The 23,698-nt window shown below is 42.6% G+C and overlaps 1 protein-coding gene across 3 annotated transcripts in view; it reads left to right on the forward strand.

The window, feature by feature from the left end:
* Nucleotides 1-23,698, forward strand: part of EXOC4 (exocyst complex component 4) — a 417,970-nt gene that overhangs the window by 113,007 nt on the left and 281,265 nt on the right. For all 3 annotated transcript variants that reach the window (XM_050900532.1, XM_050900548.1, XM_050900541.1), the window contains exon 9: nucleotides 3,032-3,120. In XM_050900532.1, coding sequence (XP_050756489.1) covers nucleotides 3,032-3,120 — 89 coding nt within the window. The remainder of the gene's footprint in view (nucleotides 1-3,031; nucleotides 3,121-23,698) is intronic.

Here is a 23,698-nt window from a genome sequence, read left to right on the forward strand (position 1 = left end):
TCTTTGTGTTCTGCATCCTCTTTACAGATTGTTTGTTGGGGTTTTTTTTCAGCTAAAACTTATTTCTTGATTACCCAGACCTCCCTGTACTTTGCCCCATGGGCATGTGTGTCTGGTGGCTGTATTCTCATAGTACCTAAGGCCCCAGTTAGAAATTGAAGTCTTCTGCACTGCCTTCTCTCCCTCTCACAGGATGAGCTGCCTATGTCATCTTCTGTTATTAGAAGGTTAACTGTTGCCTGGAGGATTTCAGAGGTGCTTCCTGCCCCTGTCAACCCATGTTTATTCCCCCCCAACTTTTTTTTTTTTAACAATCCCATGGCTGTTTGGGTTGAGAATTACACTCTATGAATTTACTCTGACTTGCAGATGTATATTGGAGCAAAATAGGGCTGCTGGCCTTTTCATATTGTGTCTCTTCTTGGGTGTACTTGGACCATTTAAGTTTGAGGAATAAGGATGCTCTGTTTCACCTACAGCAGTTTAAGGCTGTATATTGGTTTGTCAGCAGAGAGTGAAGGGGGGTATAATTGTTTAAAGTGAAGGTGCGTAACCTCATAGGAGCAGGATGTCTCTTACCACTCGTGGTCTTGTCACAGAGTCATTGCTGGCACCGCAGTGACAGCAGCACTTATTGGGATCTCTTATTTGGTTATCTGTCTTCTGTCAGCTGTCACTATATCTATGGAAATCTCCGTTGAAATGGAATTTCTCAGTCCACTGAGGGATGTACATGTTTGATGGAGTGTTATTCTTGTCTCCTCTCCCATCTTCAGTGCTTTTCGTGCCAGGCTGCGAGGCTCGTTTTCTTGCCTTTCCATTAGCTCTGTCCAAATCAGAGGAGCCTTCCACTTGTCATCAGAATATCTGCATTTGATTCCTCACTTCACAAGTCTCTTAGGGCAGGGCTCCACCTCGCGTTTTACTCGCAGATGGATGCAGGTGTTTGTGCCGTGTCCTTTGATGGCTTTCTGTAAGCTAATTTTATAAATACTAAGTACTTTTGCTAGTTGTGTGTACTAGCAATAGTGGGAAGAATGAGGACTCCTCAATTGTGTCCTGCTGTCTGGAAATCAGTAGAGAGATCATTTGGAAGAGACTTTGAATCATTGTTTCTCTTTAAAATGGAACCCGTCTTTAAAATGGGTGTAATTAAAAAAAAAAAAAAAGTCATGATGTATTTAGTTGTTTAATGTTGGCTTAAAAAAGAAAACTTCAGATGAGGGGTACTTTGGGAATTCAGATAGTTCATGCCATCATAAACCTGGCTTTCTTCTCTTCCAAAAGGTAGCCAAGTGCACGTTCAGGTTGCCATCTCCCTACAGATCAGATTTGCAAGATGGAAATTGGGCATCGGTGGGAAAGGAGTGAATTGTACAAGCAGATGTTGTACACCCAATACGTTAGTCTCAGGCTTGGCTGTAATTATGTATAATTCTATGTAAAACAAAAATACTTTGAACGCTTTGCTGTGGGAGGATCAGTGTGGGGAAAGGAGTTAAAAGAGTAGAGGAGTTAAGTGTAAATAGGAACGTGGGAGAAGAGCAGATCAAGGAAACAGCAGGGGAGGGGAAATAGGGGAGAGAAACTGGATGCCTGTGGGAAAGAAGTGAATGTGATGAGATCCTGCAGCAAAAGCCAGTGCAGGCCTCTGAGGAATAATCTGAGTCACTGTCTCAAGGAGGAGACTGAGGTTTATTGCTGTAGTTTGCCTTGACCTGAAGCTTCTGGTTTTGATGCCTGGAGAAGACCTCGGGGCCATGGTGATAATGTTATGCTTAATATCTCACTAGGGGCAAAAGGGAGCACATCATAAATACAGAGCCAAGAATTTACTGTTTGTTTAATTAAAGTCTTAAGTGTTTGTTGTATTTTGATAGATTGTTATTAGTTCGGTTGCAATAATACTAACACTCGCAGTCCAAATTAAAGCAGAAGAGCCTCATTAATAGTAATAACCTTCACACTGTTGCACAAGAAAGCTTACAAATGCTTGCCCCTTTTCTCTGGTGTGATGCTTATCTTTCCAGTGTCCCTCTGGGCAGCACTAAGGCTGATTCAGTCTTCCTTAGCAGAAGGGTTGGGGAGGGGGCAACCTCCCCAACAAATCATCAGCAAATCATCAACATCTTGAGGTCTTCACCTTGAGGAGTTTGATGTTTGTGAAAGACACTTTCCCTCTAAGTCTTGTCCGCTTTGGCTATCAGAAGATGCTTTGTCCCCACCGCCTGCTCCCTTCTCCCTGGTCCCCAGCACCAGTGGCAGAGCTGCCCAGCGCCCAGCCCGGGCACACAAAGGGCTGGTGTTTGCTGGGCAGTGGCTGCTCGGGTGGCAGCCCTTGGCCATGCAGGGTGTCCCCAGGGCTGAGCTCAGGCAGGTCGGGCACGAGGCCCTTGGCCATGGGACACTTGTGATCACAGGGACACCCAGCTCAGGGCATGGCAAGCCCAGAGCTGTCCTGAGTCCTTGCTGTGTCAGGTCAGCGCCCAGCCTGTGGCCTTTTACTATTAATGGCAAAAATCATGTTTATGGGGCTACAGTAGTTGAAAAATATTTGTCTCTGCCTCTCAGATTAGTCCTTGTGGAGTGTTAGAGCCATACGATAAACACTTAATAATTTATTGCTCCCTAGTTTCCAGGAGAATGTTAGTTTTCAATTTTAATGCATAGGTCAGTTAGCAATTTAGTTGGTGCTAGCCTATGGCTTTGGTTTGGATTTTACCAGTTTTTGGGGCCGTTCCTACTTAAATGCCTGGGTGCTCACAGCTGATAGAGCAGAGGAGCATCTCTGTGCTTTGCGAGCAGGTCTGTGTCACGGGTGGCTGCTGGTAGAGCAGTGTTGATCAGAGGTGGCAGAATGTGGTGCATCAGTCGTGGAGGTTTATAGGAAAAATGTGCTTTTGTCTGCCTTGATAATTTTGTTCCAACATGCAGGGAAGTCCTTTTTGTTTAGAGCTGACTGGTGCTTACAAGAAGGATGCTTCTATGGATGGCTAACTGACTGGATTTGTTTTTTTTTTTTTAATTACAGGTTTGAGTCCTCCTCCCATGCTATTAGCATGAGTGCCTATTTGCGTGAGCAGAGAAGGGAACTGTACAGCAGAAGTGGAGAACTTCAAGGTGGGAAAATAGATAATGTGCTAGTTTGGGTAATTCTCTTTTGCAGGAGCTTGAATATCCTATTCATGCTACATCAGGGTATTAATACCTCTCTGCTTTGCCACACAGGCTGTCTGAATCTCTGTGGTTTTTTAAGCTCTGTTTATTTGTTCTTAGGTTGTGAAGCAGCAGGGTTTCTCTTTATTCCCTCTGCATTTTCAGCTAGAGGTCGAGGTCTTAAAAGATACTCATAAAACAATGGGTGAAATACAAACAATCTCACCGTGAGCACTGCTTTTGGATACTTGGCGCTAATGTCTGCTTCCTTATCTGCAGTTTATTTCCTTACATCATATGCTGAATGTGATACCCTGCATTGCTTTGGGAGCTAAGCTCAGTCATCTCGTATTTGAAGTTGCAAGTTTCTGTTGTATGGACTAAAGTGACCGATTCTTTGTCTTTTTGTTTAACACTTGAATAGTTGCAGAGTGTTTGAAAACGGTGAATTTGAAGAGTTGGACTACTCTTGCTGGTTTATATTGCTTGTGGCAAGTGCTGTATATACACAGAGAAGTGCTCTTCCCTGAGCATGGCATCATTTCATGGTTTTTTCCTGAATGGTCTAATTCACAAAAGTGTTGGTCTTGGGAGCAAAATCAAGGGAAGATCTTAAGGCTGTCATGATAATGTATAGCAGGACTAAATTCTTTTGTATCATCTGTTCTAGTTTCTTACTGGGCTAATCATAACAAGAAAATAATATACACTCTTCAAATATTGCAGTGATGGACAAGGGTAGAATTTCTCCCTGAAATCTTACCCATGATAATTTTCAGTTGGCTTTTAATTGAGGATGTTTTATAATTTACAAGAGAATTTTTGGATGACTTTATGTTCCCTTCCTCCTTTTATAACTTAGTTGTCCTCAGCGACAAGTTAAACCCACAACACTGTGAAAAGAAGCCTTGAGAGACATACAGTGTTCTTGGAGACAGATTGCTTCACTTAGGTGACTCTACAAAGATGAGCTTAGTCTTGATGATTAAGGATATAATGATTCACTCTGTGGTGAATATTCAGATACTTCTGGATGGACTGTGAAGGAAGAATCTGAGATAAAGATGTACTGAAGTTGACAGTTGCCTACACTATGATCTGACAGCATATAGGAATAAAATAAAGTGGAGATATCTGTCTTTTAAATTATGGTATCACCATTTACGCACACGTGGAAGGTGTTTAGCTTACAGCTCTTCACCTTTTGAGACTCAGGTTCTCACCTTCAAAATCTGTTACATGCTCTTGTGCCCAAGATTAACTGAAAGAAGTTACCCAGTTCAGTGGGATTGTGGTGGGTTGACCCTGGCTGGAGGCCAAGTGCCCACCCAAGCCGCTCTGTCACTCCCCTCCTCAGCTGGACAGGGGAGAAGAAATACACTGAAAGGCTCGTGGGTCGAGATAAGGACGGGGAGATCACTCAGCAATTACCGTCATGGGCAAAACAGACTCGACTTGGGGAAATGAGTTTCATTTATTACCAATCAAATCAGAGTAGGATAATGTGACATAAACCCAAATTTCAAAAAACACCTTCCCACCACCCCATCCTTCTTCCCAGGCTTAACTTTACCCCCGATTTTCTCTACCTCCTCCCCCCAAGTGGCGCAGGGGGACGGGGAATGGGGGTTGCGGTCAGTTCATCACACGTTGTCTCTGCCGCTCCTTCCTCCTCAGGGGAAGGACTCCTCACACTCTGCCCCTGCTCCAGCGTGGGGTCCCTCCCACGGGAGAGAGTCGTCCACGATCTTCTCCAACGTGAGTCCTTCCCATGGGCTGCAGTTCTTCCCGAACTGGTGCAGCGTGGGTCCCTTCCACGGGCGCAGTCCTTCAGGAACAGACTGCTCCAGCGTGGGTCCCCCGCGGGGTCACAAGCCCTGCCAGCAAACCTGCTCCAGCCTGGGCTCCTCTCTCCACGGGACCACAGCTCCTGCCAGGAGCCTGCTCCAGCGCGGGCTTCCCACGGGGTCCCAGCCTCCTTCGGGCATCCCCCTGCTCCGGCGTGGGGTCCTCCACGGGCTGCAGGTGGATATCTGCTCCCCGTGGACCTCCATGGGCTGCAGGGGGACAGCCTGCCTCACCATGGTCTTCCCCACGGGCTGCAGGGGAATCTCTGCTCCGGTGCCTGGAGCACCTCCTCCCCTCCTTCTCCACTGACCTTGGTGTCTGCGGAGTTGTTTCTCTCACATAGTCTCACTCTTCTCTCCACTGCTGTTGTTCTGCCTCGAGTTTTTTTTTTTTTTTTTTCCCTCTTCTTAAATCTGTTATCCCAGAGGTGCTACCACCGTCGCTGATGGGCTCGGCCTTGGCCAGCAGCGGGTCCATCTTGGAACCCGCTGTCATTGACTTTATCGGACACAGGGGAAGCTTCTGGCAGCTTCTCACAGAAGCCACTCCTATAGCCCCCCCCCCCCCCCCCAAAACCTTGCCACGCAAACCCAATATGAGGATGTTGTAAAGTATAAGCTGTTATATTGCACCATCATTTTCTTATATCAGTGGGCAGTAGGATTTAAGTAGTTACTTCTCCACGGTTAATAGCTCTGTGTTACAGACTGCATGCGACAAATGTGGATTCAAAGCCAAGAATTTTGAAGCTGTTGAAAGCACTAAGTTTGGAGCAGCGATGGGGCCATCAGGGAGCCTGCAACACTTGCCTCAAAAATTTCAGGTCTCTTTGGGATGAGTCCTGTTGCCTTCTGTCATTCCCAGTTGCCGCCACACCCTGACCTGACCAGTTGTCCATGTTGCTTTAAAAACATGGTAGAGAACAGTATTGATTCAGTCCACATCTCTGTCCTCTTCCAGGTACCTTGTGGCTGAGATCTGGGTATTTTTGTGGTTACCGTTGCTGTTAGGCTGAACTGAGGATTTGTTTTTAAATAGCTCCTTGCCTGGATTCGGAACTCATTACTGATGGGCACAGCCAGATTTCATGAAAGAGTGACTCGTTATTGATATAAGACAAATCTTGAGGCAACATTTGTCGTGAGCGGGAGATTGTGAGCGTTTTCAAGAGAGGAGGATGCGAAAGAGAGCTATGCATGCAGACTTCCAGCTGCCGAGCTAGCACGGGGTTGGAAAGAACAAAGGCTATGAGCTGACAAAGAAGTAAAGGACAAAATATAGGAGTTAGTGTGGATAGGGACAAGATTATATTGCCCTTTCTGGATGAATTGGAAGAGCTTGAACGTGATGCAATAGGTAACAAAAAGTCAATGTAGGGAGTCAATAGGGACAATAGATGAGATGACTTTGCTGAGAAATCTTTGCAGTTTAACCATCAAGAAAAGTTTCCCTTTGAACTTTATGTTAAAAATGTACTATCCTCTCTTTCTATTATAAGCTGCTGTTCCCTTTTAGGTAGCTCATTAATCTTCCTGAATCCCAGACCACAGCAAGATCTGCATTTTGATTTTTTTTTTTTTTTTTTTTTTTTTACCTCTTTTAAAGAGAAATACAATTTAATTGTTCAATCAGGTTACTGGAAGGCAGGCATGTGACACTCTCTTCTGTGAATGCCACACAGTTTCTCTTCCTGAGAGCCTTATCCGCAGGGATGATTTTTCAGTGGCAGCAGGGGGAGGGTGGCTTGTTAGGAAGTCTTTTTCCTGAAAAGATCTTCAAAGAAACATATGCATTAAAAAAAAAAAGAACTTATAAAAGTTTGGCTCATGCTAACTTTTTGAAATAAGAATTTAATTTAAATAGCCTTAAAATGTGTGAAGATCAGAGTGATGCTTTGTCATTAACCTCTTTCATTTGGACTGAAATAGTGCAGTGCATAAGGCACACATTATCCCTCAGTGGGAGAAAGGGACCTGCTGTAAGTGTTTAGAGATGGAATTCTTGTGTCTTATTCCACTGAAATCGCAGGAGGAAGACTTAGGCCATGTATTTTTCCCTTGAAGTTGGACACACAAGTTGTTTGACAATTGTCATTAAAAAGAGGAGGGGAAAATAAGCAAGTACATAACTGAATCATCTTCTTCTAGACTAACATAGATGTGGTTCCCCAGGTTGTTGTCGGAAGTACAGTGTCAGAGGTGGTTTCTTCTGTACAGAACAAGTAATGACCATCATTAAGCTTCTAATTTCTTTTTTTTTTCCCCCAAGAGCCCGTCTTGGCCATGTGAATTTACATTTTCCTTGTTGGAGCCCTCCTGCCATTTGTCAAATATGATTTTCTTTTTATAGACTGTCTTAAATAATGTGGGTATATTTTAAAAACAAGTAAGTTTATTCTGTGAGCAGCTGAATGACTGAAGCCTTGTTCATCTCAGATGTCTCCTTTTCTCCCTTAACGCCTTTCCTTCATTAGCCACACTTCTCGCCATGTCTCTAAACCTGCTTCCTCCCCCTCGCTTCTTTCTTCCCGGCACCCACCAGTGCCTGCCTATGTCCCCGAACCACCCACTAAGCAAAAAGCAGCATGTACCATGGCTGGATCAAGCGAAGGACGTACTGGTCAAGCAGCCCCGTGCCGTGGAAGCAAATGTGCAGGTTGCTGCCTGGCTGGTAGGTCTAACAGTGTGGAGAGCTAACACGTCCTCACTGCAGCTTTTCCTTCCGTGGAGGCACACGTTTATCCTGCTTTCGTCTGCCCGGCTGTCTGTTTTCACAAAACCTCTCAGAATTTACTGCTTTTGAGATCTATGCCACGTTTGGCAGAAATTGGCTCACCAGCTCAATTGTTGTCAGGATGGGACAGCCAGCTGGACAGACAGAAGATCAGATACCTCTTACTTTCATCGGAAACTAGGCTAAAATGTTGCTGTATTTCACCGCAGAAGTGGTTGCTTGTCACTGACTGGTGGACTGAATCCCATGCGTGCACCTTATTTCATTCCACTGCTGCCTTCAATTACCAATGATTTCTTGAGAGTAAAAGAAAAATGTGGTTTCTTGCCATTGAGGGAGGTCAAGGACAGCAGGAGGGGACAGTAGATGGTAGGAGGGTGTCACTGGGGCTGCACAGTAAGGCAGGAGACAGTCTGCAGGGACCTTGAGGTTGTTTTTGTTAAATTGAATGTAACTGGTATCTGGAAAACATGGTTTCAAGCAAAAATAAAGACCACTACTATTCTGGATAGTATCTATGCATATCTGGATCTCCAATGCATATTCTGGTAATGTTTTTTAGAAGCACTAACCCAAGTTTTAATTTCATTGTACTGAGCATGGTACATACATGACTTGTGTGTTGTATATACCTGAAATGATTAGTTTTCGCATGATCTAGCAACCTTCGTCGGCACAGTTGCCTTGCACAAGTGCCTTGAAGTCTGTCTTCCAGGGGTTTACATGTCTACATTTTGTGTGGCTGTGGCAGTAGCAGGAACTGGATTCTGGAGATGCCAGTCAATTAGGAAAAAATATAAAAAATAAACAAATGCAAGCCAACAACAGAAGGAAAAGGAGCCGTAAGTGAAAATGGAAAGCTCAGTAGATGATAATCTTTATTTCAGAAGGCGCCTAATCTAAGTAGTGATCTTCCTTACTCGTGGATAGCCTCGTGTGCGCAGGATTCAGAAGACCCGGGGTAGGAGAGCTCCGAGGGCACGAGATGTCTTACCAGCAGCCGTGCACCGTGCTGCTCACTGTTGGCTGATAATTTCTAGCACGGTATTACTTTGTCAAAGGTGGTGTCGGTTATAGGCTCCTTCTAGATACATCGAGTATTGTTTCAGAGTCCTGCGGCCATAGGGAATTCATGTAGCTGTATATTGTGCTCACGGTAACCGTGGCCTCAGTTTAGTTTATCAGTAGAAATGGGAAAAGACTGTTTTATACGCTGTGAAAATCTGAAGAGCCTCGAGGGTGCTGATCAGTATGGAGGATAGCACCCGGCTTCTCCGTTATCTGTGCGCGTGCAGGCCCTGGTAGTTCATATGAAGGTCAGCTTTGCTGGTGGTGTACATCTGGGCTGTTTTTAAGAATGAAATGTTAAGTGCTTCCGAGCAACTGTTGTTCCCGTGGATGTTAATGGTTCCACAGCTGCTCAGCCCATCTTAAAATTTGGGCTTGTTATTTCTTTCACCCTGGAAGCTCAGTGCACTTCAGCATTAATTAAACTTCTCAGTGTCTTTGCAGAGTAGGATTTTATTTGGATTGTAGCTATGCAAGCTGTGATATGCGGTACATCATCCTGGGAAGGACGATGGGAGCAGATTTAGAGTCAGAATCCCAGAGTCACCTTTCAGTCTTTTGTTAGATGACACCGGTTTGAGTCTGAATATGTTATGCTATTAATGTATATTCATAGAAATGGTGGCTTGGGCACACTTGACACAGCCGTGCGTTGAATGAGGTGGCTCTGCGGCCCTGTGGTTGCTGCTGTGCCCAGCCGTGTGCGTGCCGCCCTGCGTGGCGGTGGGAGCTGTGGAGGATGCTGCTGTGTGGTGCCCTTTGAGGAGTCACTGCCTACAAGTCCTTTTGTGCTGTGTAAGACGATTGAAAATATTCTTGTATTGTCGTTGTGCCTTTGGGTTTTTTCTTTTCATTTGTTTTGGGGGTTTTTTTTGAGAAATTGTTTCCTCTCTGATCCTACTACTTGGGCATCTTGCAGCTGAGTTTGTGCTCTTATTGTCACTGGAAGGTAGGGCAGTGCTTGTTGTACAAGCAAGGCAGAAAAAAGTAAGTGACTTCACAGAGAAAGTCCTTAATAGAACAAAGAATGAGATCCATGCCCCAAAGCAGTGTTCCCCCAACTATTGGGCACGTTTTGTGTGCTGAAGTGAAACAGCAAAAATTCTGTATTTCTTTATGAAGTTACTTAAGCAGTTTCAGTCCAGAACATCCCTGTGATGCAGTACGCTTCTTTTTATTTTTTAAAAAATTTGTATAAGTTCCCTTTGCTTCATTTTTCTTAAGGTTTAGTTTGTCAGAGGTGATTTTTAAATACCGAGGACTCTTGCATAGTTACTTTTCTCTTGTGGGGGTAGCAAAGCATTATATAAATTTAATTTTTAAACTCCAAAATGAAAATCTAATGCAAGAGTCTTTTGTGGATTCTAAATATGCAACGCTCAAATATCTCAAAGTTGGCCGGTAGTTCAGCTATATATATATATAATTGTCCTGGTTTCGGTTGGGTTAGAGTTATTTTTCTTCCTAGTAGCTGCTATAGTGTTATGTTTTGGATTTAGTAGGAGAATAATGTTGATACCACACTGATGTTTGTAGTTGTTGCTAAGTAGTGTTTATAGTAAGTCAAGGATTTTTCAGCTTCTCGTGCCCAGCCAGCAAGAAGGCTGGAGGGGCACAAGAAGCTGGGAGGGGACACAGCCAGGACAGCTGACCCAAACTGGCCAAAGGGATATTCCATACCATATGATGTCATGCCCAGTATATAAACTGGGGGGAGTTGGCTGGGAGGGGTGGATCGGTGCTTGGGAACTGACTTGGCATCGGTCAGTGAGTGATGAGCAATTGCGTTGTGCATCACTTGTTTTGTATATTCTGATTCTTTGATGATGATGATGATTATCATTGTTATTATTTTCTTCCTTTCTGTGCTATTAAACTGTCTTTATCTCAACCCACGAGGTTTACTTTTTTCCGATTCTCTCCTCTGTCCCACTGGGTGAGGGGAGTGAGCAAGTGGCTGCATGGTGCTTAGTTGCCGGCTGGGGTTAAACCATGACAATCATGTATAAAATTTGTTTTTTGCCAGCTACAATGTCCAATGGGACTCATTTCCAAAACAATCTCATAGACACCTGGGCCAAAGAGCACGGCACTGAGTGGGTGTATCACATCCCCTATCAGGCACCAGCCTCTGGGAAAATCGAGCGATACAATGGATTGTTAAAGACTACATTGAAAGCAATGGGTGGTGGGACCTTCAAACATTGGGATACACATCTAGCAAAGGCCACCTGGTTAGTCAACACTAGAGGATCTGCCAATCGAGCTGGCCCCACCCAATCAGAACTTTTACGTACTGTAGAAGGGGATAAAGTCCCTGTAGTGCACATAAAAAATATGCTAGGAAAAACAGTTTGGGTTACTCCTGCCTCAGGCAAAGGCAAACCCATTTGTGGGACTGCTTTTGCTCAAGGACCTGGGTGCACTTGGTGGGTGATGCGGAAGGACGGGCAAGTCCGATGTGTGCCTCAAAGGGATTTGATTTTAGGTGAGAACAGCCAGTAGATTGAATTGTATGATTTTAATTGCTATATAACCCTGCCACCGTATGTCATCACTACTGTAGTTGTTATATACTATATCAATGGTATTATACTAAGAATCACCCAGATTAATGAAGAACAAACTTTGATAAAACCGAGCGAAGCACAGTAGTGATGGAACCAGAACTAACTGCAGCATGCAACAGTCTAACACCACACACCATCCTCCTGCTGCGCCCAGTGTCACCCGCCCGCAGCACCGCACTGAAGCCCGATCCTGCTCTGCCGACTGAGCGGACTTCGCAGCATCCCTCTTGCCCAGAAAGACTGCTGTGACAGATGGAGTCCAAAGTCATGGACTAAATGAACTCAACAAACATTTTAAAGGGGCATTTAAACGGACTTTTTAAAGGCATATAGACTAAGGGAATGATATCTGTATGTATATTTATTAAAAGACAGGAAAAGTGGTGGTGATTAATTGAAAATGTATCGGAAAGTGTAGGACCTGAACATGATGTAGATGGTATAGAATAAGGAGTGGATGCTGTCCTGGTTTCTGTTGGGATAGAGTTAATTTTCTTCCTAGTAGCTGCTATAGTGTGTAAGTTTTGGATTTAGTAGGAGAATAATGTTGATAACACACTGATGTTTTCAGTTGTTGCTAAGTGTGTTTATACTCAGTCAAGGATTTTGCAGCTTCTCGCGCCAGCCAGCAAGAAGGCTGGAGGGGCACAAGAAGCTGGGAGGGGACACAGCCAGGACAGCTGACCCAAACTGGCCAAAGGGATATTCCATACCCTATGACGTCATGCCCAGTATATAAACTGGGGGAGCTGGCCAGGAGGGGCGGATCAATGCTTGGGAACTGACTGGGCATCAGTCAGCGAGTGATGAGCAATTGCATTTTGCATCACTTGTTTTGTATATTCTAATTCTTTTATGATGATGATTATTATTGTTATATCATTGTTATTATTTTCTTCCTTTCTGTCCTGTTAAACTGTCTTTATCTCAGCCCACGACGTTTACTTTTTCCTGATTCTCTCCCCCATCCCACTGGGTGGGGGGAGTGAGCGAGCAGCTGCGTGGTGCTTAGTCGCCGGCTGGGGTTAAACCACTACAAATTTTTTTTTTTTGCCAGCTACCGTGTGCGACATTATCATTCTTATCTGAATGTCTCTTAATATTGGCTGTGCGTTCATCTCCAGGGTTGCAACGGGTGTCACTAGAAGTTTGGACCTTGGCTGAATGGCTCAGGCATAACTGTTGGTGCTTAGAATTACCCAGTTTTTGCAGGTTTCAAGGATCAAGCATGGTCCCAGTGAGTCGGTACGAGGACTACAAAACTAAAGGCGTATCGTGTCCGGCTCTGGCAAAGGATGGCAAATCTGGCTGTGAAACAGAGGTCTATTGTGATGAGACTATAGATACTGGATTTTTTTTTTTAACCTTATTTCTTATAAGTAGAACCTACGAGGAATTTTTTTTTGTTGGCCAGGTGATAAATAGAAAGCACCAAACATCCCTATGATATAAATTTAAGTTTAAGGAGTGGGTTTAGGTTACTCACCAATATGCTGTTCGTCTATTCTCAGTCCAAGCCTGAAAATTTCTCGCCATAAGGTTTTAAGTAATTAAGGAAATCAAAGAGAAACTCTGCTAATTAAGATTTTGACGCCAAGAAATAGCAGCGGAGGCAAATGGTATCTGATATGACAAGGGCACGATGTAAGGCCAGGTCCGGGGAAAATGCAGTTATTTGTAGGTGCCTTGTTCCATTTGGATTCACCAAAGGGCTGCCGGAGGGAGCCAGCTGTGTTCGCCGGTGACAAAAACGAATCTTGACGTTTTGGATAATGAAAATTCGGTTCAGCACCTTTTAGAGATGTGTATGATAATATGTTGTCAGTCAGAGGCGATGAGGAGGGGGGGAAGCAATATAATTCTTGTCTGGTTAAAGGAGACGTCGTGACAAGTGGACAGTCCCAGTTAAAAATACCCTTTAGAAAAGGATGGGGAATAACCAGTTGAAGGATCAGCAAGTTGGTTATGCTAAGGAGGGGGAAACATTTTGATGTTATGAACCTCCTGTCACGCAGCTGCTTTTGTCTCCCCGTGATGCGCAGGATCACAGTTTGCTCTGAGCTTGGGGGGCGAGGAGAGGGGAGAGAATCGCTTTTTTGTGGTTTGACAGTATTAATGCAATCATCTAGTTCAGACCTTGTAAGCCCACTTATTATTTCCTCTGCGTGTGTTTTTTCTGGTTTAGCGGATTAGCTGCACTGTCTCTTCAAAGGCTATCCAATCAAGAAGGGGTTATTAAAACCAGAGCGCTTTATGACTGAGAATTAATTAGAGCAGCATTTTCATGCAAAACATCCAATTTTTTGATTAGCAATGGAGCAGGGCCGCAATTAACACTCTAGGAAGCTTAAATTTCCAGCATTTTGATTCTCAGGAAATGAGATTATCAAACTGGGGTCAGACACTTGACAGGAAAAGGGGGATTATGTGTAAGAAAATAATTTGTTTCTTGATTTTGCCTCTGAGATTGTTATTAAAGCTATGGCAAATTCAGAGGGAGGCAAAAAGAGGAGGGAGATACCTAAAAGTGGAAGCGGGAGAGACCCTTTGCTTTGTTAGTGCCCTCCTCGCTGTGCAAAGAGCTTTCCTCGTCCTGGCGTTAGTGAGAGCATGCTTTGCATTTGATTTACAGCGACAGGCTTTCATTGCTTTTGTGGAGTTAGTCAGCCTTTTCCTATCGATGAGTTTTGAGAATCCTGCAGTGGTTTTTTTTAAGCATTCAAAATATTTGTATCTGGGGGAAGGAGGCAATGCAATCATTTTAGTAGATGCATCACTTTGTCTCAGTTCCTTTAAGGGAGTATGTGGTGCCTGTGTTTTTAAAACAATTTTTTTTTTGATCCGTTGCTGGTGTCTGAGGACATATATTACTGCTTATTAAAGGCTGACCTTGGTCAGCCGTCGGGGTCTGTGAAAAAGAAGCAGGGCATCTCTGTCACTTCTAGAGAACACTTAAGGGTTTGGGGGTTTTATATCTCCCACTTAATTCTTCTCGCTTCTGAGGGAGATGTAAGGTGTTGAAAGTCAGGCTGGGGCTGTGAAATCTCTTCTTCGGCTTGTGTCAGGGACTTTGAGCAGGCTAAGGCAGTACGAGTCATCTTTGATAGCTGGTCGATATTTGCTGACTACTGCGAGTTCAGAGAGTGCCAGTTAGCATCTCCGCAAGAGAGCGGGAAATCAGCCGTCATCCGCCTGCTTTTTAAAATGATACAATTGTTTTTATTACTACTTACTTTTGAGCAAAATTGTTCATGAAGGCAAATATTGTGAAGGTAATTGTTGTTAGCAGTCACATTAGCCACGTTCTTGGTCCTGGGTCTTTCCTGGCAGTGCCCACAGCTCTTGCATCCTTTTCAGCAGCAGTCACATTATTAAGGAAGCTCACTTTTAGCTTGCACTTTCAATTTATCTTCGCAGGTTGGACCTTATGCAAGCCTGGCAGCGCCTCTCAGTTGTGCTTTGTTCTCTGATGTGGCCTTGGCAATGCACTCCAACCTTCAACCATGACAATATTTTGGTATTTGGGTTTGGGTCTCTGTTCAGGGCTTCTAAATAGGTCCTCAGTCTTGCCTTCAAGCTCCTTTTGCTTCGGTCTGTGGCCCCATATGCTGTTCTCCTCACTTCAGAGCCTAAGGACCTCTAGTAATCTACTACGCAGATTGCCAGATGCCACATGGTCCTTTTTTTAATATGAAAAACAAAAATACCAGGGCATCAAGGTGTTGTATCAGTAGAGGAGCTCCTCAAATAAAGACTGAAAATCAGAGATGATGGAATCAGTTACGAGTTCTGGCATCAGCTTGGATTATCCATCTTCACGACTCTCCTACTAGTGCTAAGCTTCACTCCCCTATTGATATGAGGAAGCATGTTGAAAAAAGCACTCATTTATAAAATACCCCCACAAATGGATGCTTCAGTCTTATTAATATTGCTGAGAGGCTGCTCCGACAAGGTCTGGTTTGTGTTGTGTTGTTACAGTTCTGGGCAGAGAGACTCTCGGGTTTTCTGGGACTTGCTGTGACACACAGTACCTTGTTTGGAAAGCAATCATTGATTTTCAAGGTACTTATTTACAGCTTCTTTTCAGCTTTGAGTTTTGGATTACTAAAGAATTTGAGGGCTTTGTGGTGAATTTATAAAGACGTTGGGGAATTATCTTGTATTATGCAGATTAAAACAGAATAGGTAGGAAATGTTTATGCCTGTGAACTATAATATCCTGTTTTGTATCAATTCCTGGAGTTTTTTTTTTTTTCAGGAGGACTAGGCTTTTGGAGGTACTGAGCCAATTCAGCTTGATTCAGTGAGATAGTCAAGTCCTGATAGCCATTAAAATCAGTCTGTATGTTTCATATGTTTAATTTCTAATTGGGTGTAACTTAACCTAAGTGAACATTAAGTGATCTGAATTCAAGGGCGAATAAAAGGAAGCATCTCTCCGTAATGTGGCTGATCTGAATTGGAGAGTATCTTCTCTCCTTTTTTCCCTTGTATCATCCAACATGCAGCTTTCTGGGCTAGTCTGCGCCAGGCAGCAGACCGTGCTATTTCAGTGCATAAGTTGTGTCCCAGGCTGGAACAGATAAATCACGCTTTGCTTTTCTGAAGGACAGTGGAAACATTTCATCAGTACAGCCAGCAATAAAATAACTATGATACAGTTGAACAGGTACTCTTCTTACTGTGATCTGAAATAATATGCTCTTCCTTTCTCTCCGTATGAGAGCTTCACACTCTCCTGGCATTTGTGCTTTTGTGTAAAGTTCAGTAGTAAACCATTTATTTCAAACTGTTCTGTCTTGCTGTTTAGGATCAGGATTCTCTCAGTTTGGTATGAGCAGGTCTGGTTTCTGACAATCTGCTGTGCTTTGAGGAATATTCATTGCTGCACTGGTGGAAGTGGGCTGCAACAACCTGAAAGAATGAAAAAGGGGTCCGTAGGTTGTTAAGTGGATGGTACTGACATTGTCTCTTCTAAAATTTTAATCATCTGAAGCCAAAATCCTATTTTTGAGCTCTGGTTTTCCTTAGGACGTTATTTACTGCAGAGCCATTTCCTTGACTTGTTTAAGGAATGATTTTGGATTGCTCCGGCGTTGGGTTTTTGTTTGCTACCAGGACATTCCAGTGTGCCTTTGGTATCCCAGGTTTAGATTCCTACACTTATCTTCCGTTGTTGTTAATGATAATAACTTACAGGCATTTGAATCGGGGTTTGGCAATTGCTAGATGCTAAGCAACACCACAGAGTTAGGCTGTAAAACGAAGAATAAAAATATCCAGTGGGAATGTGGATTAGCTGAATACAATTAGCTGGGTCAGAATTCGACCCGGCGAAGGTTAGCCAGTTAATCCTATTCTTTTGGGATCTTTAGCGACCAGGTTAGCCAAAACTGCAATACGTATCCTTCAAGAGGATACATACTTTTTGAAATAGATTTATACAATATATATACTTTCTAGAATGACTAATTGCTATGATGGCATTGTCTATCTTTTTTTATCTGGCTTGTTAAATAGTGTAGAGTCCTAATATGCTCTTAGGTGCTTATGTTTTATGTTGAAATCTTGCTGACATTTGGATTTTTCAGCAAGTTCTTCTTTTCATATTGACGTTTGTCCAGATCCATTTTTTATGCGGTCAAATTCTTTTTTACTTGTTTGTAATTTCTTTGTTTTCACCAACTTAATTAGCAAGACCGTAAATACGTTGCTGAAACATTACTTTTGTTTCTCCTGTTTGATAGAGTGGCTAATCCTAATTAAAAAAAAAAAAAAAGTCAAACAGAACTGTCTGTGGAGACTGCACTGCCTTCTTGCCTCTTCTGCGAATTTTATACCCTTCAAGCTGAGACACCTCCAGAAAGCAGTTCGATATCACAGAGTATGGCAAATTACAACACATACCTTAAGGGTGAGTGTGGAGGCAGTAGCTGTTGCTCTTGCCTTGTCTTGTACCTGTTCAGTGGGTAAAGAAGTGTTTAATCTCTGGCTCTGTCATTCTAATGCCTCTAATCTGTATTTGAAGTCACTTAAAAATGCAAATCCATTGTTTTTCAAGGAGCATAAAAAATGCACCAGACACAGCTATATTAGCGTTTGGATTTTGTCCTTTGGCTTTGACGGATGGATATGTACATTTTTTTTTACACTGAAGAGTTTTTTATCTTGATAACATTGAAACTTTACAGTGACAGAGTAGTGGGCAGCTTCAGAAAGCCCTGCTTTCAAGTAGAGTTAAAGCCATTTAGGTGAGCACGAATTAACATTTCCCTTGTCTTGTAAAGGTCACCCTTTAATTGAGATTCACCATGTTCAGTCCAAAGCCTGGGTTCGAGGAGACCTCTCTTCGCAAAGAAGGCACAAATTGGCAGCATAATCTCATCAGAGGCTTAGGTTATATGGTAATAAATCATTCAATTTGAAGCTAACGAAACTGCCACGGAGCATAAAACACGCCAGATGCTTGAAAGACTTTCGTGGCTTAGAGTTTGAATAACAGTTGGAGGATCTGTAGATGTCTTGAGTTTTTCCTAATAAGGAAGAACTGTTGGGAAGAAAGTAATTCTTACCTAATTAAAGGATTAAAATATTACACATTTGATTTTATGTTAGCTGCTATTCATTTTGTCCGACATATGAATTGAAGGTGTGGTGTCGCTATCCTGTATGTCTGTTTGTGTATGATATTTCGGAAATTATTGCCAAAAAAAAAATGGCAACAGCTTTCGTATATCCATTATACTCTGCCTTTTCTAGAGAGATAAATGTGTGTTGAGAAGGTGATTCTCTTCTGTAGAATGAAGATATAACTTTAATCAATAAAGTGATGTGATTTAGAGTTCTGAAGATACAAAGGCTAACAGTTTCTGAAGGGCTCTTTGGGCTAAGTGCATAAATTGTTGTTGAAGTTTTTTCTTAATAGATCATGTACAGTATTAGAATATTTTATTATCAGAAGACAGAAATATGAATATTTTTCAGGTGAGGAGAGTATCACAGAAGAAGGTTTTGCATCCAGTACTAATGTGAGTAGATGGATAGGGAAAAGGGTATTTTTATGGAGGCTGGACATGGAGAAAGGGAATGCCCACGAGAAGCACCAGAGCTTTGAAGCCTCCTGTCAATGGGCTTTTAAATATCTAATCTCCTGGCTTTTTGTTGTTGTTTTTGGAGCTTGAATGGAATTGTCCATTCCGGAGCGTGTGGCTGCCTGCGTGTATCACAGTGAACGGTTTGGGATAGCAGGTTGGCTGCTGCTTGTACACATTACAGTGCAGAGACCTGCCACCTATAACTCGTGTAGAAATGTCCCTGTTCTGCTGTTGATTGACTCAAGATCTGGCCTCTTGTGCCCTCCCCATTTCACTTCTTGTTTGTTCTTTTTCTTTTCATAGCAGCTCACGAGATCAAGGCCAGTATCACCTGTAAGATCACGGGCAGTGCACCAAACGCAGATGAACCTCATTGCTTTTGGATCAGAGTGGAGAAATTCTGGTTTTTGTCTTCCCTGTTGTGCCCATGTTCCTTCAAGTGACTAGAGAAATGAGGTGGTGGCATTTCTGGAGTACAGGAGCGGAGCATCATTGTTCTGTTACAAGGTCCATCAGATGAAGTTGTTGTAGAAGGACATGGTGTACATGTTGGATACATCTTTAATAGGAGCTTGTTTTGGTGATTAGTCCAACTTAACTGACCTGAAAGGTCTGAACTTGGGTGCATTGATGGAAAAATGATTGAACGGACAACCTAGTGCTGAGAAAACTGTACCTTCCTCTCAAACTGCGCCCAAGTGTCTCTCTGGCCAGATAATAATAATGTGATGCATGCAAGCTCCATGGGGTGACCTTTGTGGTCAGCTGTGCCAGCTCTGTCTTTGGGACGTGTACTGGGCGAGGCCATTTTCTTATACAAAGGTGAAGGCTAGACTGTGGGGTCCCAGGGCTCAAAGGTTATTTCTGAACCCTATGAATTTCCTGGTAGCTTTGCCTGTCCTTTCGCTGGAGTTGTAGATACTTGAATGATCTGAGCTTGCAAGCTGCTTCGATGAGGATATGGGTTAGTTGAAGGAGGAGGAAAGGTGCTTCGGAAGGGTTCAAAGACTATTCTTTGCGAGTTAACTGTCACCAAACCCCATGTTTTTAGGCAAAATGAGACACATTTCTTTGCCTCAGTTCCCTGGAGCGTTTTGGAGTGTTAGGACTTTTCAGGAGTCCCAGGACTGCTGTCTTGATGTGGCTTCTCTTCTGTGGATCCTTTCTCCCTCCAGTTCCTACCCCGTCTCCTCCCGAAACTGAGACCCCTTTTTACTTGTGACAACTGGTCCCTTTTCATCAGTGGGTTCACAGTTTCAGCAAATGCCTGATAACTGTCACAGGATCCTTGGGTTTTGCTTCTCCAGTGGTGATCAGAATCGGATTAATTGGCTTGTTTTGGGAGAGGAGTGCGCATGTGAAGCTTTCTTCCCAAGGATTCATCATTTGATTATACACCGAACAAAGATTGGTCACTCTTTATAGTTACTTATATGCCACATTTGTATCTAATTTCATAAAGAAAAGAGGACAGGGAGGTAACCAAGCTCCGCGTTCAAAGCGGCGTTTGCAGTTCCTCACGTGCATGTGCACACCGGGGCCTGAATTTAAATTCATGCTCTGTATATAGATTTCCCAAATTTTCACGCTTCCATTGCCAGTGTTTTGAGCCATGCAGTCACCACAAAGGCGGAGAAGTTGTTCAAACCAGATTTTTCTATGTGTTTTCTCCGTATGAAACTTCTGCAGCTGCTAGAAGGAGGTTGTTCCAAGTTTGCTGGAGAAAGCCAGATTGATTCTTTTTCCTCTAAATATTGGGTACAGCAAATACTCACTGAAGATCTCATTAGTGTTTTCATATTTCATTGTAATTACTTAATAGTATAATAGCAAAGACTTGATGCTCAGTAGCTGGCTTCCTTTACATAATATCAAAAATATTCTAAGTGATTAGGGGCTTAGAGTGCATCTGTGCTCCTCTTTGGGAATTTTAATTGCGCTGATCATGTGGTTGTGTTTGACTTAATTGTCATCAGTAGTTATTGGATGAGATCCCTTGCATAAGCACTGTATTCACTGTACCTCGACGGCATCTAGAAATGTGCGAACAAATGTAACAAATGGCACTTTCTTTGTCTGCTTAATGAATATGTAAGTGATTTCAAATGGCCTCTTCCCTAGACTCTAACTATGTATTTCTTTCGTAATGGGAGATATGTTGATATTATGTGGAAAAGCTATAATTCCAGTAATAATTGGTTTATAGTGCACTCAGTGCTTTTCCCTCAGCAAGGTAAGATGCCAATTTGGCATGACCCCAGGTTAAGTAAGGAAGAAGCACGTGCTCAGTGTGTGGTTACACGATAGCAAGATGCTTGGGGTCAGTTGCCAGCCATGGGAAATGAGTGTTAGTGCCTTTTTTTGCTGCTGTGGAAATGTGAGAATTTATCTGTGGTTGGCTAAAAGTTATTTGCACCATAAGCAGGCAAAATCTGAAGTCTTCAAGAGTTCAGGAACCATGACGTTAAATAGTTTTTGTGGTGCGCATACCCAGAAGGGCGTTACTACATTTTAAAGATAATTACTATGCAAGAAGCGATCAAAACCCACTTCGTCTGGAAATGTCCCTATTTTTTATGTGTGTACAGTATTTTAGCTAAGAGGACCAGGCAGTTTCTCGGTGACCTTGCAGAATCCTAAAATAGAGATGTATTTGGGTAAAACTAGCGTTTGTAGAATCCATGTTGTTAAAATATTGGGTAAATGGGGAATTTTACAGCTGGCAAAATGAGTATGCAAGATTGAGTTAGAAAAGACGGTGCCCAGTCTTGTACTCTAAACATCCCAGCCGAGAAACACGCGGTGCCCTTGGGTCATTTGGGTGTCCCCTCGTTGGGCACGTGGCCCTGTTAACACGGTAAAACTGGACGTAGCATTTGCAGAAAGTGCCTCTTCTGAAACGTCTTCCAGAAGGCTTTAGGTGTGCTGAAATTGTGCTTATAATAGAGCGTGTCTTGAGAAACCTAATCAGGAGTCTCTGTATTGAATGTGAAATTGTGCCTGAAGCTTGGTTTTGATGTCTGTGTTCTTAATATTAAAGTACCTAAGTAGGCTTTTTGGAGGTTCAGGGTTTATATGCAAGAGAGAAATTTCTTAATTGTGAGATTTATTGGTATTGAGGAGAGAGGGGAAGAGGGAGGAAAAATCCTCCGACACCTAAATTGGCCTGCAACGTAAAGCTCTTGCACATCATACAGGAAGCAACCTTCTGTCGCTGGAATAACAGGCTGTATCATTCTGTGCATTGTTTCTATCTTTATTTTTTTTTGTTATGAGTTAATTTGTAAGTGAAGCATTGTGATACAGAAAGCAAAAATGAAATAATTCACCAACAGTGACATCTTATATTATTCCCCTCTCTGACTTAAATCAACCATTAGATATTTGTAAATACAACCTTCACCTCAGAATCTGGATACCAATGTATTTCTTGCAACCTTTTGCTTTCTAATTAGTTCCCTGGAAGAGAAGCGCTTAGGACTTCATTAGCAGTAATAGCTGGAACGTGTGTATATAAAGAGGAGACGATGTATTGCGAGATACGTTTCCATGTAAAGATCTGACAATTCTGGTGGTGTTAATACACGCCTGTTAGCACCTAACTCATCAATTAGGGATATGTTGGGTATTTCCTGTATCTAGGGGGAAAAAAACCTCAACGAAAGGCCTTTCTTACTTTGTCAGCTTACTTGATAACTGAAGGAAGTCAAATGTTTATTTAGAGGTGCGATAAGGAGGTGTGCTGTGTCTGAATACCCAGTTGCATTACTCTTACAAACACAGATGTCAGGCTATAATGTTTAGTTTCAATAGACTAGTTTGGCATTATTACATTAACCATACCAGATTGAGCACTTATCTCTACTGTTATATTGTGTCTGTAATTATATAGTGCCTTACTACCGGTATATTCTCTTAGAGCCTGTTTGGAATATAGAATGGTGTTTTAAAGATAAAAGCCAGGGGTGGTTTTTACTGAAAATATTTATAGCTTTTTTCCTTCTGGTTGTTTTAGGAACTCATTTCATTTATAAAGGTTTATATAATTGCTTTAGGGCTTATCTTGGTTTGTGCTAAAGTTAAATGCTCTATATTCTTTCTTATTAATAATCATCAGTTACTTGATCCTTTTTCGGAGCCTACGTTTTTCATCCAGAAATAATGACCGGTTCATACATTTGCGTGTCTGAACTATTCAGCTTCAGACCAAGGGGCTTTGTGTTTGCACTGACGCGTGGAGTTTGGGGCAGGGGTAACCTGAGATACTGGGCTATTTGTAAATGGTGCTGTGCCATCTGTGCACCTTAATTTCATTTGGTATCCTGCAGGTAAGAATCATTTGTGTAGCTAAAGGCTTTATTTTTGAGACCATTTTTGTAACTAGAGGATCCAATTTAGGAATTTAACAAAAAGTCGCCCACTGTAGCTTAGCCTTTACCTTTGTATGACAAAAGGCGCTTATCCTATTTCAGGTGCTGTAACTACAAAGAAAAAAGGGGCGAATAATTTTATTTTCTCCTGTTGAGTGGGGATAGAGATCTGAAATACAGAGATATATCTGCTTGAGGCAGGAAAAAAATACAGTGTCTCTTGTCTGGGAGCTAGAAGAGCAGATGCCCTATTCCCAGTCAAAAGATGCTACAAAAAATAGATGGAGGATTGCCAGATCTCTGAATTGTGTCTTTCTCTGCCACTGCTTTTACTCCTTTGGGAAACTAGAGTCCTTGCACAGAAAACTTGGTGTTATGTTAAAAAATGATTTTAAGTAGGCTGAACATCTAAGACACATTGCAGAGTAGTTCATATGTGCTAATATATATAGTTGTGGCATAGTTGGTGATTGACTGTTAGTCTGTTTAAAATTTTGTATGCTGTTCTGGATCAAGTTTGGTCTGTATATGCAGCAAGGCATTAAAGTGAAGGACTTTGTAATGTATAGAGACAATCCTGCCTGGTCTGCTGAAGGAGATTGAAGCAGTTGGAGAGTGTGGTAGGTATGGCCTTCAATGTTTTTCCCACGGTACCGTTTCTGATATCTCTTCTTTTACTTTGTCACAGAGTTTATACGCATTCTCCTCAGGCAGAAGTGATAAAAAAAAGTTAGTTTGGATATTATGTTCTCCTGGTTTAATACTGTATCTTCCGTTCCAGTTACTAGGCTTGGCACTCATGTAAGAACTCTTCCTTTACATCCAGTTTCCATGTTGCTGTTCTTTAGACCAAACT

Source organism: Gymnogyps californianus, chromosome 1 (assembly GCF_018139145.2).
Source record: "Gymnogyps californianus isolate 813 chromosome 1, ASM1813914v2, whole genome shotgun sequence".
In the NCBI taxonomy this organism is placed as follows: domain Eukaryota; kingdom Metazoa; phylum Chordata; class Aves; order Accipitriformes; family Cathartidae; genus Gymnogyps; species Gymnogyps californianus.